Source organism: Trachurus japonicus, chromosome 1 (genome assembly GCF_045865225.1).
Source record: "Trachurus japonicus isolate A0001 chromosome 1, Traja_1.0".
Classification (NCBI taxonomy): domain Eukaryota; kingdom Metazoa; phylum Chordata; class Actinopteri; order Carangiformes; family Carangidae; genus Trachurus; species Trachurus japonicus.
Genome location: NC_140907.1, coordinates 35,427,576 through 35,445,471, shown reverse-complemented (window position 1 = coordinate 35,445,471; position 17,896 = coordinate 35,427,576). Strand labels below are relative to the sequence as shown.

Sequence of the window (17,896 nt, the reverse complement as noted above, 5' to 3'; positions counted from 1 at the left end):
GGCTCCGCCCCTCCCCGGTCCGAACACTAGGGATGTGCACGGTTACCCGAGTACCCGGGTACCCGAGTAGGCAATCTGCTATCCGGTTATGAATTTATTATCCGGTTAACCTATGATTAAAAAAACGGCACGTTAGAGCAACAGTCTAGTGTTGGATCAAACTACATCATCATGCCGTGGTTCGGCTTTTTAGTTTCGGATCTAGCAACGTGATTTTCTGCTGTGTAAAAGCGTTTTTGGATCGAGCCTCGGACTTTCAAACCTTTTACAATAATCTGTGGTGGTTCCCTCGGCGTAAACCGTCGGGAGGGAGACGACAGGTGTCATCAAGTCTGTTAGAAAATCTGCTTTCAGTTTACAAACATTCTGAAACCTTCCCAGTTATTTCCTGAGACGATGCGAGGCAGAGAGGACCGAAGGCACCAAAATGTAGTGTGGACTAATAAATAAGCACCGCTAATGATTTAAAAAAGAAAAAAAAGTTTTCTCCTCCGAGGCAGCCGGGGCATAAAGATGCACATCTGCCCCATATGTGCATCTTCAACTCCATCTCTACTCTTATTATCCACCTGATATTTAGTCTGACGACGCTGTGTGTCAGTAATGCGACTGTCTGACGGACAGAGCGCATTTATGCACCGGCTGCGCTCTGTCCGTCAGACATGGCATCATTTTATTTTTTATTACAGTAATCGGTTACCCGGGTAACACCAGGTTAGGTTACTCGATTAGGAAATTATTCGAAATGCCCATCCCTACCGAACAGACGAACACAGAGACACTGAGGTCGCTCCATCGTCCTGTTTATTCACAGCAAGTTTGAAGGATTCAAGACAGTTTGAGTTCTCAGACGCTGCCACACACACACACACACACACACACACACACACACACACACTCTCTCTCTCTCTCTCTCTCTCACACACACACACACACACACACAGTGGTATGGTAGGCACACTGTAGTGGGAGCTCAGATGTGTCGATCAACAGGAGGCACTTCTGAAGCTTTTTGTTCTCAGGTGAGTCTCAGACAGGAAGCTGAAGCCGCCGCCGCCGCTGCCGCCTCATCTCACCTGTACAGACACATCACACACACACACGGTCGCCACGGCAACTCAGGTGTTTTGTTGTTAACAGTTGGAGCCAGGTGACATCTGTACAGGTGGAGGCGACGAGGAGGAGGAGGAGGAGGCCACAGCTGGACAGGTGTGTTGTTGTTGTTGTTGTTGTTTGGAGCTCGGAGCAGAAAGTCTGATTCAGAGTTGTTCTTGTTGTTGTAGTTTTCTTTTTTTCTCCAGGTGAGTTCAGGTGGGCGGAGCCAAAGTGGCAGCAGTTAAAGCGTCTAAACACACAACAGGTGCGAGAGGCAGAGCGGCCAATCACGTGGTCAGAAGGAGGTGACATCACAGTGACTCATCGGAGCTCTGACTCCGCCCACAGGCTGAACAGTGGTAAAATAAAAACGAATAATTGTACCTTTAACATTGTTTAAATAAAGTTAACAGTCTGACAGCGTTTTATTTTGAAATACGCTCTAATCATTGAAGACTCTTCACTTTCTAAATTTCTTGAAAAGTCAGAGATGATGTTTTTTTTGTTTTTTTTACGATTTATAATGTGTGTTTTAATTCGGTCAAACTGTGACAGGTGTGGAAAAGAGGAGTAAGAGGAGAAGGAAGAGGAGGAGGAGGAAGAAGAATAGGAAGAAGGAAAAGAAGGAGGAGGAGGAGGAAGAAGAGCAAGAGGAACAAGAGGAGGAGGAGGAGGAGGAGGAAAAAGAATGGGAGGGAGGAAAAAGTAGGGGAGGAAGAAGAATAGAAAGAAGGAAAAGAAGGAGGAAGAGGAGGAAGAAGAAGAAGGAAAAGAAGGAGGAGGAAGAGGAGAAGGAAGAAGACAAGGATGAAAAGGAGGATGAAGAGGAAAAAGAATGGGAACGCGGAAGAGGGAGGAGGAAAAAGGAGGGGAGGAAGAAGGAAGAGGAGGAGGAAGAAGAGGAGAAGGAAAAAGGAAGAAGAGAAGGTTTTATGATGAATGAGCAGTTGTAGTTTCAGAATAAAACGTCTGAGGCTGGACCTCAGGCTTTTATTTTGGTGAATAAAATAGGGTTAGGGTGAATCAGATTTTCGGCTCCGTCGTGTGTCGTTTCCGCTGCGAAGAAACAAAAAGCTCATGCAGAGGAAATTAAAACCCAGTTGGGAGGAGAGGGAGGGAATGGGGGGTGGGGGGGTCGACAGCAGTTAACAGCTCATGTTCATGCTTCATGTCCTGCGAACTAATCAAAATACAGAATCGTCCACTTCCTGTTTAGATCCTGGCTTCATCAATAAACACGTGATTGGTTGGACTGATTAAAGGAAGAAAAAAAACAACAAAAAGCAGTTGAAGAGTTGAATTCCCAGATCGGAGGTTCAGGTTTTACTTTGGTAACAACAGGATGTGGTTGTGAAAGGTCGTGATGATGCGTTCACAGTCTGTGGGATTGTGTCGATTGAAGCGAAACTCTTCAATTCCACCTTCGTGTTTCTGTTTCCTGCATAAAAAAAATAAAATGTCTGATTGAAGCGAATCAAAAAAAAAAAAAAAAGAAAAAAGAAAGAAAGAAAAAAAAAAAACACAACACCCCTCCGGCGGGAAAACAAACGTTTCCACGGCGATTCATCGTTTCATCCCTCGAGACCCGAATCCGTACGCGCGCGCAAAAAACTAGCAGCGGGAAAATCTGAGCCTCGTGGTGGTGTCGTGGTGTCGTCGTTGGCGGTAAAAAGAAACGAGTCGCTGCTTCGTCTCCACCGCCGGAAAAAAAAACAAAAAAACCCCCCAACATCCAATAATTTACGACTTCCTGTTGAATTGCACAGTGAGATGATGAGGTGGCAGCAGTTTGTTAAGGAGGCTCCGTCAGTTACTGGGAACGTTTCTTAAGGTGGAGCCGTTGAGGAAGCCGCGTTTCCTCCTCCTCCAGTTGAGTCTTTTGGTCCCTGCGGGCCTCAGTAGTCGACCCCTCCGAGGGGTCGGGTCGGGTCGCGCCCCCCCCCACTCCTCCCTCCCCATTGGTCGGTCCCTGGACGTGTTGGCTCCGCCCCCTCCATCACCTCTTCTGCTCCCAGATCTCCGCCATGTTCAGGTCGAGGCGCTCCAGACTCCGCAGACCCTGAACGTTCTCCGTGTAGAAGGCCACGTCCACCACCACCAGCCTGGAAGGTAAACAACAACAACAACAATAGATAAAGAACAACAACAAACAACCACCAGCCTGGAAGGTTATGCGTTTTACAGATTTTCTTTGAAAAAAAAAGAAATAAAAGAAATCCATGCATTTACCGCGACTACCGAAACCATGGAAACGTAAACATAAAATTCCACCGGAAGAGCAAAACCGGCTTGAAAAAAACAAAAAAATTGCCTTTTTTTCGTTGACAATCAGCTGATTGATCGATGATCGGCTCCACTCTCTATTGATTATTGATAAAACATTGATTATCATGTGAACAGGACAAAACTGCTGTCGATCTTTGGAAAGATTTTGAGTTTTTGCAGTGCACAAAAACACAACTGATTGGACGACCACTGTCCAATCACAGAGCAGAGTTCTATTAAACTGATCCATTAACCTCATTGATTATTAATTAGCTGAGGCTCAGAGGTTACCACGGCAACTTGGGGTGGTTGTCATGACGATCGGGGCCCCCCAGACTGAGGCGGACAGAAACGTGGAGAGAGGAAAAAAAGGTGATTTTTTTGCCTCTGCGCTGGTCTCACATCTGGGCTTACTGTGACTAAACGGTAGCTCCTATCAGAAAAAGAAGCAGACCGTGGTCGTCGTAAGGACTTCCTGAACGATTTGATGTGATTTTGGTGTTTCTACACTAAATATTGTGGAAACCTTTGCGAGTTATAAACAGGGGTCCATTCTGCTTCTCTCAGAAAATCTTTGTATTAGAGTCAATGAGGACGAGGGAGGGATCTGGCTGCACTCAGAGGCTCACGGTTTAAATTCTGTAAGTCTCTATGCTTTGATGAACACATTGTTAGAGAGAGGACAAGTTTGTCTACAACTGTGGGAAAAATCATGTGTGTAGAGTGTAAATTGTGGCCGTGAGCAGCGTGGAACGAGAAAAGTTTCAGAGAACTTCTCCCACTCTAGCCGATGATGTCACACACTCTGGCACCAACATTCCGTGCAATACACACCCATTATAATCTCAACACTTCTCCAGAAATGATCATGGTCATTGATCAGTGATTGATCAAAAACTATATGACCTATTGAAACGTAGATCAACACAGCAATACGTAGACAAGACTTGTGTCTACATCTTACAGTTTAAATGGAGTCTCTAGGTGGAAGTATGCCGGAGCAGTAGACGTTTGCACTTGGCTCGTTCCATTCATGTCAATGCAAAATTTTTTGCAGTTTTCATGTAATTTGTATTTCATAGCTGCTCGGTGCGTTTGCCCCATGGCCGTACCAAACAACAGCAAACCCCCCAAATAAATTAAACTTTCTTCCCTCTGAAGGAACTTTTTACACCGGGGACGTGACAAATAAACGACACGGAATTGCGAAATATTTGGCGTTCACACCGGTGGCAATGTGAATACGAGACACGACTACTCGTTAATTCTCCCTCACGTATTCAACACCTGCTGTCATCTTGTTACCAACTTTACTATTCTAGCGTTTATTTGTCGGGTGAAAGCTCAGAAAAATCAACCTTGCTGCGAAAAAAAAAAAAATTATGTCGCATTTTCACCGCGTAACATTCGTGGCCCGTGGCGAAGGACTCCTGATGAAAACCAGGGTTTGAAAAGAAATATTTTCGCACGAAAAATACGTCCCCGGTGTGAACGCACCTTTAGAGTGAAACAGGAAGTGAGTGTGTGTGAACGTACCCGTTCTGCGGTCCTCCGTCGTTAACGACCCCCAGTCGAGCCAGCTGTCTCTTCAGGTGCATCTTAAAACTGGCGTTGATCCTCAGGAACAACATCTGGACACAGGAAACCAGGTTCAGCGCCACACACACACACACACACACACACACACACACACAGACAGGAAACACTGTCGTCATGGTAACAGCCATGGTTACCGGGGCCAGAGTCTCACCTGCGTCTGCTCCTCAGGTAGAAGCTCGTTAATGGCTTCGTGCATCTTGGCCATCTGTTTACAGACGTTCCTGAAGCAGGCCGACGGCATCGGGGCCTTGACCTCGTACTGAGGAGACACGATGACATCATCAGTGACATCATCAGTGACATCATCATCAGACCGCTGTGTGAGTGTGCAAATCTAAATCTAAAATGACTTTTTAATTTATAAACAGACTCAGTTGTTTGATTTAAAAACAACATCAATCAATCAGCTGAGAGGAGAAGGAAAAAGGAAGAGGAGGAGGAAGAGGGGGAGGAATAGGAAGAAGGGGTGGAAGAGGAAGAAGAGGAGGAAGGAAAAGAAGGAGGAAGGAAGAGGAGGAAGAAAAAAAAGAAGGAGGAAGAAGAGGAGGAAGACGAAGAAGGAGGAAAGAAAAGGAAGAGGAGGAGGAAGGGGAAGAAGAGGAGGAAGAGGAAGAAGAGGAGGAAGGAAAAGAAGGAGGAAGAAGGAAGAGGAGGAAGAAGGAAAAGAAGGAGGAAGGAAAAGGAAGAGGAGGAGGAAGAGGGGGAGGAATAGGAAGAAGAGGAGGAAGAGGAAGAAGAGGAGGAAGGAAAAGAAGGAGGAAGATGAGGAGAAAGAGGAGGAAGGAAGAGGAGGAAGAGGAGAAGGAAAAAAGAGGAGGAAGAAGAATAGGAAAAAGAGGAGGAAGGAAGAGGAGAAAGAGGAAGAGGAGGAAGAGGAAGAAGGAAAAGAAGGAGGAAGAGAGGGAAGAGGAGGAGGAAGAGGAAGAAGGAAGAGGAGGAAGGAAAAAAAGAGGAGGAAGAAGAATAGGAAGAAGAGGAAGAAGGAAAAGAAGGAGGAAGGAAAAGGAAGAGGGGGAGGAGGAATAGGAAGAAGAGGTGGAAAAGGAAGAGGAGGAAGAAGGAAGAGGAAGAGGGGGAAGAAAAAGAGGAGGAAGAGGAAGAAGGAAAAGAAGGAGGAAGGAAAAGGAAGAGGTGGAAGAGGATGAGAAAAAGAGGAGGATTCAGCTCTATTGATAAAACACTGCTATGTGAACAGGACGAAGCTGCTGTCGATCTTTACACCGTCGTCATAAAGTGTAAATATCAATATATCATAACACGTGGGCGGCCATCTTGGATCAGTGTAGCTATGACGTCATCGTGACATCATCATCACCTTTGATAAAACCTTCTCGAACAGACTGTCCATGATGGCCACCAGCTTGGCCGAGATCTCCGAGATGTGGTCGTTGTAGTCCTGCACGACGACACACACACACACACACACACACACACACACACACACACACACACACACACACACAGGTTATTATGTGTATTGATTATTGATTTATTGATTATTGATTTACTGAAAGGGTTGTGGTTACCTTGGTGATGTGGTCGAAGTGGCGCAGGACGCTGAACTGTTTGGGCTGCAGTTTGGTCTCAAAGTGAGATCGGATGACGGGAATGTAGAGGACGACCAGCTGGAGGCAGCGGGACGCCAACGCTACACACACACACACACAGAGAGACACACACACACACACACACACACACACACACACACAGAGACACACACACACACACACACACACACACACAGAGACACACACAGAAGAGTTATTAATATGTTGTTCTGTCACTACCTGGAGGATCAATAACTAAAGGAGGAGGAGGAAGAGGAAGAAGGAAAAGGAGAAGGAAAAAGAGGATGAAGAAGAATAGGAGGAAGGAAAAGAAGGAGGAGGAGGAGAAGGAAGAAGAGGAAGAAGGAAAATGAGAAGGAAAAAGAGGAGGAAAAAGAATGGGAAGGAGGAGGAAGGAAAAAAGTAGGGGAGGAAGAAGAATAGGAAGAAGGAAAAGAAGGAGGAAGAAGAGGAGGAAGAGGAAGAAGGAAAAGGAGAAGGAAAAAGAGGATGAAGAAGAATAGGAGGAAGGAAAAGAAGGAGGAGGAGGAGAAGGAAGAAGAGGAAGAAGGAAAATGAGAAGGAAAAAGAGGAGGAAAAAGAATGGGAAGGAGGAGGAAGGAAAAAGTAGGGGAGGAAGAAGAATAGGAAGAAGGAAAAGAAGGAGGAAGAAGAGGAGGAAGAGGAAGAAGGAAAAGGAGAAGGAAAAAGAGGAGGAAGAAGAATAGGAAGAAGGAAAAGAAGGAGGAAGAAGAGCAAGAGGAAGAAGAGGAGGAGAAGGAGGAGGAAAAATAATGGGAAGGAGGAGGGAGGAAAAAGTAGGGGAGGAAGAAGAATAGGAAGAAGGAAAAGAAGGAGGAGGAAGAAGAAGAAGGAAAATGAGAAGGAAAAAGAGGAGGAAGAGGAGAAGGAAGAGGAGGAGGAAGAAGAATAGGAAGAAGGAAAAGAAGGAGGAAGAGGAGGAGGAAGAAGAGCAAGAGGAAGAAGAGGAGGAGGAAGAGGAGGAGAAGGAGGAGGAAAAAGAATGGGAAGGAGGAGGAAGGAAAAAGTAGGGGAGGAAGATGAATAGGAAGAAGGAAAAGAAGGAGGAGGAAGAAGAGGAGGAAGAAGAAGGAAAGGGAGAAGGAAAAAGAGGAGTAAGAGGAGAAGGAAGAGGAGGAGGAAGGAGAATAGGAAGAAGGAAAAGAAGGAGGACGAGGAGAAGGAAGAGGAGGAGGAAGAAGAGCAAGAGGAAGAGGACGAGGAGGAGAAGGAGGAGGAAGAAGAAAAAGAATGGGGAAGAGGAAGAAGGAAAAAGGAGGGGAGGAAGAAGAATAGGAAGAAGGAAGAGGAGGAGGAAGAGGAAGGAAAAGGAGGAGGAAAAAGAGGAAGAAGAGGAGAAGGAAAACGGAAGAAGAGAAAGAAAAAGGAAGAGTTGAGGAAGAGGAAGAAGAATAGGAAGAAGGAAAAGAAGGAGGAAGAGGAGAAGAAAGAGGAGGAGGAAGAAGAGCAAGAGGAAGAAGAGGAGAAAGAGGAAAAAGAAAGAGGAGGAGGGAGAATAAGAGGAGGAAAAGGAGGAAGAGGAGTTGGTGGTTAACGTTGTATTGATCAGTGATCAGCTCCTCTAGTTCTCTGAGTTCCATTCAAACTGACTGAAACTTTATTGAAAACGCTGCCGATGAAGGAGACAGAGTGAAGCTCCAGAGTGTCGTACCGAGGTTCTTGGTGGTGATGGTCTTGAGGCCGACGACCTGCAGAGCGCCGGCGCCCAGAACCAGCTGACAGCTCCGAGAGTTGAAGTGCTGCACACACCACAAGAAGAGAAGCTGGGGTGAGTCTGTCAGTCAGTGGCTGTGTTCGAAGTCATCCACTCATTGGCTGTGTTCAAAATCGCCCCCTATCACGGATGTAGTGCACTAACTATATAGTGTGTTCGCCATTTTGTAGTGTTGTTCGAATTCTCTGCGATTAATTTCATCCACTATGTAGTGGATGACAAAACACCCACAATGCACCGCAAAATTGAGTGAACAAGCGATGTACACTACTTTCTACTCCCGTATCCCACAATGCAATGCGGTCGTGTTTTGCCAGAGAAGAAGAGGAAGCTAATTAGCATGTTAGCTACGATTTCTTTAGGCAATTTACCAATAAACTCCTCAGACGTATTTGCCTTCGCTCCGTTTGCCTTGCCCGAGGAGCAGGAGTTGGGCAGCAGCATCCGAACATTAACAGGCAGCATTAAATCAGTCTAATTAAGAAACTGTAGTAGAATATGGAGGAAATACGAGCTAACGAGCTAAGCTAATAACCACAGAGTCGTTAACGACTCACGATCTGGACACACAACAGTAGTTTACCAAACCAAACTAACGATATTTCAACAGTTTATTGTCCGAGTAACACAGCCACACAGAATCACATCCTAAAATGTTCCTGCAAGGGTGTGGTTTTTATTATTTTATTTTTATGTGTCCGGTTTGTTTACATGATTCTCGGCGCGTCTGCTTCTGTCACAGCAACACCTGGCGCATCAGCTGACGCAACCATGTCCAGAAAATTACCGTCTAGTGTCCGAATTCTGAGAGTGAGTGAGTGGATGATTTCGAACACAGCCATTCACTCACTCCCTATCCACTACATCATGTACAGTATATGATATAGTGCACTACATCATACTAATCATGTTAACAAACCATGGACGTATGAAACAAACCGGACACATAAAAATAAAATAAGAAAAAACAGACACTTGCGGAAACATTTTAGGATGTGATTCTGTGTGGTCGTGTTTCTCGGACAATAAACTATCAGAAGTTTGGTTTGGTCAACTACTGTTGTGTGTCCCCATAGATATACTATATATACTGACTAGATGCCGCGTTCCCAGGCAGCTCTATTGAGAGGAATACGTCAACGCGGCCGCCATCTTGGGCAGGGGGAAGCCGTGTCTACTAACTGCACTAGTCAACAGAGGCAGACGTCTATCAACCATTAAAATCGCCATAACTCACCGAATATTCAACCGATTTTCAAGCCGTTTGGTTTATTATAAATGTCAGACATATATTTATGATACAAAAAAACAAAAAATTTTTTACATACACTTACATACTCAGACACACACCCAAATACACTGAAATTTGTTCTACCAGATCTGACTGCTTGTGAGACGTATTATGTCTATGGTCAGAAACCCCGGACCAAGATGGCGGCGCTATTGACGTACGCTGAGAAGCAGAACGCGGCATCTAGTCAGTATATATATCTATGGTGTGTCCCGACCGTGAGCTGTAACGGCTCTGTGGCTATTAGCTTATAGCTCGTCAGCTCGTATTTACTACATATTCTACTACAGTTTCTTAATTAGACTGATTTAATGCTGCCTGTTACTGTTCGGATGCTGCTGCCCAACTCCTGCTCCTCGGGCGAGACAAACGGAGCGAAGGCAAATATACGTCTGAGGAGTTTATAGGTAAATAACCGAAAGAAATCGGCGCTAACATGCTAATTAGCTTGCTGCTCTTCTTCTCTGGCAAAACACGACCGCATTGCATTGTGGGATACATACGGGAGTACAAAGTAGTGTGCATCGCTTGTTCACTCAATTTTGCGGTGCATTGTGGGTGTAATCGCGGAGAATTCGAACAACACTACAAAATGGCGACTATGCACTGCATCCGTGATAGGGGCGATTTACAACACAGCTAGTGTGTGTGTGTGTGTGTGTGTGTGTCTGTGTGTGTGTGTGTGTGTCTGTGTGTGTGTCTGTGTGTGTGTGTGTGTGTGTGTGTGTGGGTCATCCTGACCTTGAGGAGGTCCGACAGGCGCGTCAACATGTCGGTGGCGATCGACGGGATGTCGTTGACGCATTGACAGTATTCCAGAAAGATCCGGATGAGCAGCAGAACCGTCCTGAGGAAACAGGAACAAGATGGGACAGCTCCTTCACAATAAAAGCTAGATGTTTAACTCAAAGCTCCTTCACAATAAAAGCTGGATGTTTGTTTTAAAGCTCCTTCAGAATAAAAGCTAGATGTTTGTATTAAAGCTCCTTCAGAATAAAAGCTAGAGGTTTGTATTAAAGCTCCTTCAGAATAAAAGCTAGAGGTTTGTATTAAAGCTCCTTCACAATAAAAGCTAGAGGTTTATATTAAAGCTCCTTCACAATAAAGGTAGATGTTTGTATTAAAGCTCCTTCACAATAAAAGCTAGAGGTTTGTATTAAAGCTCCTTCAGACTAAAAGCTAGAGGTTTAAATCAAAGCTCCTTCAGAATAAAAGCTAGATGTTTCTATTAAAGCTCCTTCAAAATAAAGGTAGTTGTTGCTTATAAAGCTCCTTCAGAATAAAAGCTAGAGCTCCTTCAGAATAAAAGCTAGAAGTCTGTATTAAAGCTCCTTCAAAATAAAGGTAGATGTTTGTATTAAAGCTCCTTACAGTATAAAGTTAAAAGTCTGGACTTCGTGTCACTTTGTGATGTCACAACAGAGCCCCGCCCCCTCACCACCTGGACGACACCCTACAACAACTTTCAGGATTTTGGTTTCTCAGTTTCACACCCACCCGACGACGGCGTATTTTTGCCCGTTGACGAGCAGAAACTCCGTTGGCTTCCTGTCTTCTGGACCTGCAGGAGGAGACGTGTTACAGCCGATCACCATTACTGATTATTGATCAGCTCTTAAAGACTTTAAAGGGCTGAGGAGCAGGAGGAGGAGCAGGTTGTTGTCTTTAGTTTTCTTACCCGGGGTTTTGCGCTCCGGTAGTGTTATCCTGCCGTCGGCGATGGAGTTGACGAGATCCTGAAACTCGGCGGGAACCTCGGCCTGTTTCCAGCGCTCGTTGTCCAGGAGGAGGCTGCAACAACAAACAACAACAACAAACAACATCTCTGTCAGTTCAATAGAGAGCCGAAGCGGAAGCAGGAAGTAACGGCCCCATGGGACCTCAACTCGAAAAAAGTCTCCATACAAATGAACGGGAGTCCAAGTTTTATTTCGTGATCCGATTGAATTGTGCCATGAGAAAAAAATATGTCCTCTACCTGTTTAAAACACCACGTTTCATGCCGAGAAATCAGCAGTTTATCGTAAAACGACAACAGAAGAATGTATTTTGTGTGACGACGCTCTGCAGACTACAAATCTGGTGTCCCACAAAAAATACATCACCACTTGACACGGGAAAGGGCGGCAATTGGTGTGTGACGTCACCTACGCGACTTGTAGTCTTTCTGGTTACGGACTCTTCGGAATTTTATTCTACAATAGTTTTATGATAAACTGCTGATTTCTCTTCATGAAACGTGATGTTTTAAACAGGTAGAGGACATATTTTTTTCTCATGGCACAATTCAATCGGAACAGGTAGAGGACTTTTTTGCCGGCTTTGTTGTCAACAGATGCACATGGGCGAGAGGAGCGTAACCAAAATAGCGGAAAAGCGAGCAGACTGCCACAGTTCCCTACTGTCTTTCTGTGTAAATATCTCATGTTACAAAATGAAAACCTGCAGCTTATATTCAAGTGCGGCCTATATGTACAGTATTTTCTTTTAAAATGTAGCTGGTGCGGCTTATACAGGTGCGTCTATAGTCCGGAAAGTAGGTAAATTGTCCATGATGTTGAGTGTCAGCTGTTGGATACATTTATGCTCTCTTATGACGTAATCTCACCTCCTAATCGCAAAACACTAATGAATGGAAACGGTCATAAATTTGCATTCGCTTTTTGCGCATTTTCACAAAATCCGCTCTTAAATTCGATACATTTGGATGGAAACCCAGCTACTGGCGAACCAGCCAGACTCTCCTTCTTCTCTGGAGGAGGATCTGGCGAGCGAGACGAGTTCAATGGTGACTCGAGTAGAAGTAGTAGACGAAGGAGAAGAAGTGGAAGCGTGCAGCGAGCTGCCTCTGACCTGAGTTTGGTCTTGCGCTCGTCGTGGAAGCGGTGGACGAAGCGGTTGGCCTGGCTCTGCAGCGCCCCCCGCAGGGAGACGCTGCGGCGGCCGCACAGCTCCTCCGTGTCTCTGACGAAACCCTCGACCGCCTGAGACAAACACACGAACTCTGAGGAGCTGAGACGCTCCAGGGAACCGTCCTGTTGGAGGAGGGGGGGGGGGGGAAGAGGAGGAAGAGGAAGAAGAGTAGGGAGGAGGAGGGGGATGATGAAGAAGAAAAGGAGGAGGAGGAAGAAGAAGAAGGAAAAGGAAGAGGAAGAAAGAAGAGGAGGAGGAAGAGGAAGAAGGAAAAGGAGGAGGAAGAAGAGGAGGAGGAAGAAGGAAGAGGAAGAAGGAAAAGGAAGAAGAAGAAAGAAGAGGAGGAGCAGGAAGAAGGAAGAGGAAGAAAGAAGAGGAGGAGGAAGAGGAAGAAGGAAAAGGAGGAGGAGGAAGAAGGAAGAGGAAGAAAGAAGAGGAGGAGGAAGAGGAACAAGAAGGAAAAGGAAAAGGAAGAAAGAAGAGGTGAAGGAGGAAGAGGAAGAAGGAAAAGGAGGAGGAAGAGGAAGAGGAAGAGGAACAAGAAGAAGGAAAAGGAGAAGGAAGAAAGCAGAGGAGGATGAAGAAGGAGGAAGAGGAGCAGGGAGGAGGAAGAGGAAGAATGAAAAGGAGAGGGAAGAAGAGGAGCAGAGAGGAGGAGGGGGAGGAGTAAGAGTAGGAAGGAAAAGGAGGAGGAGGAAGAAGGAAAAGGAGGAAGAAAGAAGAGGAGAAGGAGGAAGAAGAGTAGGGAGGAAGAGGAACAAGAAGAAGGAAAAGGAGGAAGAAAAGGAAGAAGAAGAAGGAAAAGGAGGAGGAAGAAAGAAGAGGAGGAGGAAGAAAGAAGAAGAGGAGGAAGAAGGAAAAGGAGGAGGAAGAAAGAAGAGGAGGAGGAAGAGGAACAAGAAGGAAAAGGAGAAGGAAGAAAGAAGAGGAGAAAGAGGAAGAAGAACAGGGAGGAGGAGGAAGAGAGGGAGGAAGGGGGTTAGAGACCAAACCATGGTAAATATATATGTGTGTATAGAGAGCCTAAGCGGAAGCAGGAAGTAACGGTCGCCATGGGACCTCAACTCTGAAAAACTCGCCATTCAAGTGAACAGGAGTGAAAGTTTTATTTCGTGATCCGTTTGAATTGTGCCATGAGAAAAAAATATGTCCTCTACCTGTTTAAAACATCACGTTTCATGAAGAGAAACCAGCAGTTTGTTGTAAAACTATTGTAGAATAAAATTCAGAAGAATCTGTAAGCAGAAAGACTACAAGTCGCGTAGGTGACGTCACACACCAAATGCCGCCCTTTCCTGTGTCAGGTGGTGACGTATTTTTTGTGGGACACCAGATCTGTAGTCCGTAGAGCGTCTTCACACAAAATACATTCTTCTGTTGCCGTTTTATGATAAACGGCTGATTTCTCGGCATGAAACGTGATGTTTTAAACAGGTAGAGGACATATTTTTTTCTCATGGCGCAATTCAAACGGATCACGAAATAAAACTTTCACTCCCGTTCATTTGTATGGAGACTTTTTTCGAATTGAGGTCCCATGGGGCCGCTTCCGCTTCGGCACACAAATTAAAGCAGAGCTGAGAGGTCAGAGCTGAGAGGTCAGAGCTGAGAGGTCAAAGGTCAGGGGTCAGAGGTCACCACCTTGGCTCTGGCCGTCAGGACTTTGACGCAGCGGTCGTGGGAGACGTCGGACGCCGTGAACAGAAGCTCCTGGACGTTGTTGATGACGCGGTTCATCTCCAGCTCCGAGGGCATCATGTTCTCACCGGACCTGCACACACACACACACACACAAACCGGCCCGTTGTTATGACGACATGACGACATCGCCACGGCAACAGACAGGAAGTCAAAGCTGCTTCAGCGAGAAAACATCAAGTAAACATCTGAAGGGACAGGAAGTAGAAGAAGTAGAAGTAGTTGAAGAGGAGGAGGAAGAAGGAAGAGGGGGAAGAAGGAAAAGAAGGAGGAAGAGGAGAAGGAAGAAGACCAGGAGGAAAAGGAGGATGAAGAGGAAAAAGAATGGGAACGCGGAAGAGGGAGGAGGAAAAAGAGGAAGAAGAGGAGAAGGAAAAAGGAAGAAGAGAAGGAAAAAGGAAGAGGAGGAGGAAGAAGGAAAAGAAGGAGGAAGAAGAGGAGGAATATGAAGAGGGAAAAGAAGGAGGAAGAAGAGCAAGAGGAAGAGGAGGAGAAGGAAGAAGATGAGGAGGAAAAGGGGGAGGAAGAGGAAAAAGAATGGGAACGAGGAAGAGGAGGAGGAAGAAGAGGAAGAAGGAGGAAGAAGAGGAGGAAGAGGAGAAGGAAGAAGACAAGGAGGAAAAGGAGGATGAAGAAGAAAAAGAATGGGAACGCGGAAGAGGGAGGAGGAAAAAGGAGGGGAGGAAGAAGGAAGAGGAGGAGGAAAAAGAGGAAGAAGAGAAGGAAAAAGGAAGAGGAGGAGGAAGAAGGAAAAGAAGGAGGAAGAAGAGGAGGAATATGAAGAGGGAAAAGAAGGAGGAAGAAGAGCAAGAGGAAGAGGAGGAGGAGAAGGAAGAAGATGAGGAGGAAAAGGGGGAGGAAGAGAAAAAAGAATGGGAACGAGGAAGAGGAGGGAGAGGAAGAGGAGGAGGAAGAAGAGGAGAAGGAAAAAGGAAGAGGAAGAAGGAAAAGAAGGAGGAAGAAGAGGAGGAGGAAGAGGAGAAGAGCAAGAAGAGGAGGAAGAGGAGAAGGAAGAAGACGAGGAAAAGGAGGATGAAGAGGAAAAAGAATGGGAACGCGGAAGAGGGAGGAGGAAAAAGGAGGGGAGGAAGAAGGAAGAGGAGGAGGAAAAAGAGGAAGAAGAGAAGGAAAAAGGAAGAGGAGGAGGAAGATGAAGATGAAGGAAAAGAAGAAGGAGGAAGAGGAGAAGGAAATGGAGGAGGAAGAAGAATAGAAGGAAGAATAATAGGAAGAAGGAAGAAGAGGAGGTAGAGGAGAAGGAAGAGGAGGAGGAAAAAAGAAGAAGAGAAGGAAGAGGAAGAAGAATAGGAAGAAGGAAAAGAAGGAGGAAGAAGAGGAAGAAGGAAGAAGAATCGCCACGGCAACAGACAGGAAGTCAAAGCTGCTTCAGCGAGAAAACATCTGAAGGGACAGGAAGTAGAACTGGGAGGAAAAGTTGAGCCATCGCCATCGACCGATGTTTTGGAGAAGAAGATTTCTAGAGTTTGTATTTTTTTCACATTAGTAATAATCAATAATTGCTCATTTGTATTGATAAAATCTAGTTTATCAGTTTCAACAATCAATTTAATTCACATTTGTTTGATTTGATTAAAAATAACAGGTTCAATTGTATAAATAATTAAAGGTATCGTCGGCGTAGAAACGAATCTTCCACTGGATCAATGTTTATTTTAACAATTAAAGTTTGTGTTGAGTTTGAACTCTGACACTTGACTCAATCAATCAATCAATCAACAATCAATCAATCAATCAGAAACAGATATTTAAGTGTTTATTCGTGTTTGTTTTTGCCTGAAGCCAAATCTGATCTGGATTTTAAAACCAATTATAGATCAATTAGAAAAAAAAAAATTCTTGGATAAACTGTCATCACAGTCGTTAATCAATAAATCATCTCAATCACTGATTATAAATTTGTAATGAAGTGAATTTAAACAAATAACTTTATCACTATCGGCCACGTTGACAGTTAATAGTTGATTAAAACCAGCATGTTTTTTTCCCCATAATTAACATTATATATCTTATTACATTTTATTGATTAGATTGATCTTTGATTATTGGCTGTCGTCTCTAGTATTGACCTGTGAACAGCTACAACAACCTGCGTCCTAACCCGCCGCTGACCACGCCTCCTGTCCACCTTCTGTCTGTGGGTTCTCCTGATGAACACAGACCAGCCGTTAACAAACAGGGTTTTAGTTCTGTTGGATTCAGTTGGTTTCATCACAATTCTCTGATTCTGGACTTTTCTATCCACCACTTTCCGGAGAATGACGCTGGGTGTCACCATGACGCTCCATTACTCCACCGTTACTGTATTGTTGATAGCATAGACTGGTTGATAGACATTGGTTAGATGACTTTATTTATAATCATCACGTAATTTTAATGAGAACAATACGGACGAGGTTTTAGCTTTACTATGTCACATTTTCACGTCACTATATCACCGTTGTGACTACTCTGATGTTTATGAAGTCTATAAAACGAATTGTTTAACAAACATTTTAGATTAGCTGGGCTAACCGTTAGCTGTTAGCTGTTAGCAGTGTCAATAAACAATAACTCAATAAACGGCCCATGAAAAAAAAATTTCTTTCCAGCGGATATATATCCTAGTTACAACATGACTGAGCTAACTGGAGTAGTTTCATGTCGTGTCCAACAACAGGAGGGTTTTGACAGCTGACGTCCTGATGTTAGTTTACTGCTGCTGTTAACTTAGCTGTCAGCAGCAGCAAAGCTAACAACTACGATAACCATGACTAAGAAATGAAATAGTAATGTTTGTTCAATAATTTGTTTTATAGACTCAACAAACATCAGATTTAGTCAAAACGGTTTTGGCAGCCCAGAGCCCCCACATTTGGTGCCTACACCGGTGGCTAACGCTACCAGTTAGCCGCTCGCTAGAATGCTACTAAAACCCACTTCCGTTGTGGTGTGACGCAATGGATCATGGGAAAATAAAGTGGTGGATAGAGGGTATGCGTTTACGTCACGTTGCCCTCGGCAACGCCCCGTTCGATCGGACTGAGTGGCAAAACAAACCTCCCTCAACGTGCTGGCGGATAGCGGTGGACTCATAAACTGGATAAAATATCGTATATCAAAACAAATTGATGTCAAAAGGAATCGACAACCAGCTCAACACAACCGTCTGCTCCACGGACACTGACAATCCTGTAACCATAGTAACACACAGTGTGACCGCGGTACCTGCAGAGTGACAGACAGGCTGCTGTTACTGTGCAGAAGGACGAGATTACAGCTGTTACTGTCATCCTGACACTGACTCCTGACGCTTAAACACAAGCTGCTTTTATTCTGAAAAACTCTGACCAGTCAAACTGTAGGATGTGTTAGAGGACTAATTTATCTGTCTAAACATCAGAACTACGACACCTGAAACTGTAAACACAGCTGATTGATCGAAAACAATTACCGCTCCAGTGAATTTACTTTCCGTCATTGAGAACAGGTTCTTGAATGTAACTCGGTCAAAGTAAGACGTATCCTCTAGATTTCTAGCAGCTCTGTTAGGTCATGCTGCTTTACATGCTGGCAAAGCTAGACATGTCAGACTTGTGTGGGCTCGGAGAAAATCGCTTCGTTACTGCGTCGTTTTTAAACTTTGGCGGCTCTGCCACTCGTCTTTTTGCCACTCAGTGGACGTTCCACAGCGACTTCCGAGTACCGTGACGTCATGTGCATACCCTCTATTGG

General features: G+C 44.9%; 1 protein-coding gene across 3 annotated transcripts in view; it reads right to left on the bottom strand.

The window, feature by feature from the left end:
• Window positions 1–2,786: 2,786 nt before the first annotated feature.
• The window catches only part of vps54 (VPS54 subunit of GARP complex), a 44,637-nt gene continuing 29,527 nt past the window's right edge, over window positions 2,787–17,896 (bottom strand). Inside the window, exons 14-25 of one of the 3 annotated variants that reach the window (XM_085786167.1) lie at window positions 16,252–16,329; window positions 14,108–14,237; window positions 12,407–12,588; window positions 11,232–11,344; window positions 11,051–11,114; window positions 10,295–10,400; window positions 8,200–8,287; window positions 6,486–6,607; window positions 6,275–6,355; window positions 5,111–5,218; window positions 4,897–4,991; window positions 2,787–3,197 (exon numbers count right to left, since the gene is read on the bottom strand). In XM_085786167.1, coding sequence (XP_085642293.1) covers window positions 3,092–3,197; window positions 4,897–4,991; window positions 5,111–5,218; window positions 6,275–6,355; window positions 6,486–6,607; window positions 8,200–8,287; window positions 10,295–10,400; window positions 11,051–11,114; window positions 11,232–11,344; window positions 12,407–12,588; window positions 14,108–14,237; window positions 16,252–16,329 — 1,273 coding nt within the window. In that variant the 3' untranslated portion in view covers window positions 2,787–3,091. The remainder of the gene's footprint in view (window positions 3,198–4,896; window positions 4,992–5,110; window positions 5,219–6,274; window positions 6,356–6,485; window positions 6,608–8,199; window positions 8,288–10,294; window positions 10,401–11,050; window positions 11,115–11,231; window positions 11,345–12,406; window positions 12,589–14,107; window positions 14,238–16,251; window positions 16,330–17,896) is intronic. The other 2 variants (XM_085786178.1, XM_085786190.1) reach the window with 2 other exon arrangements.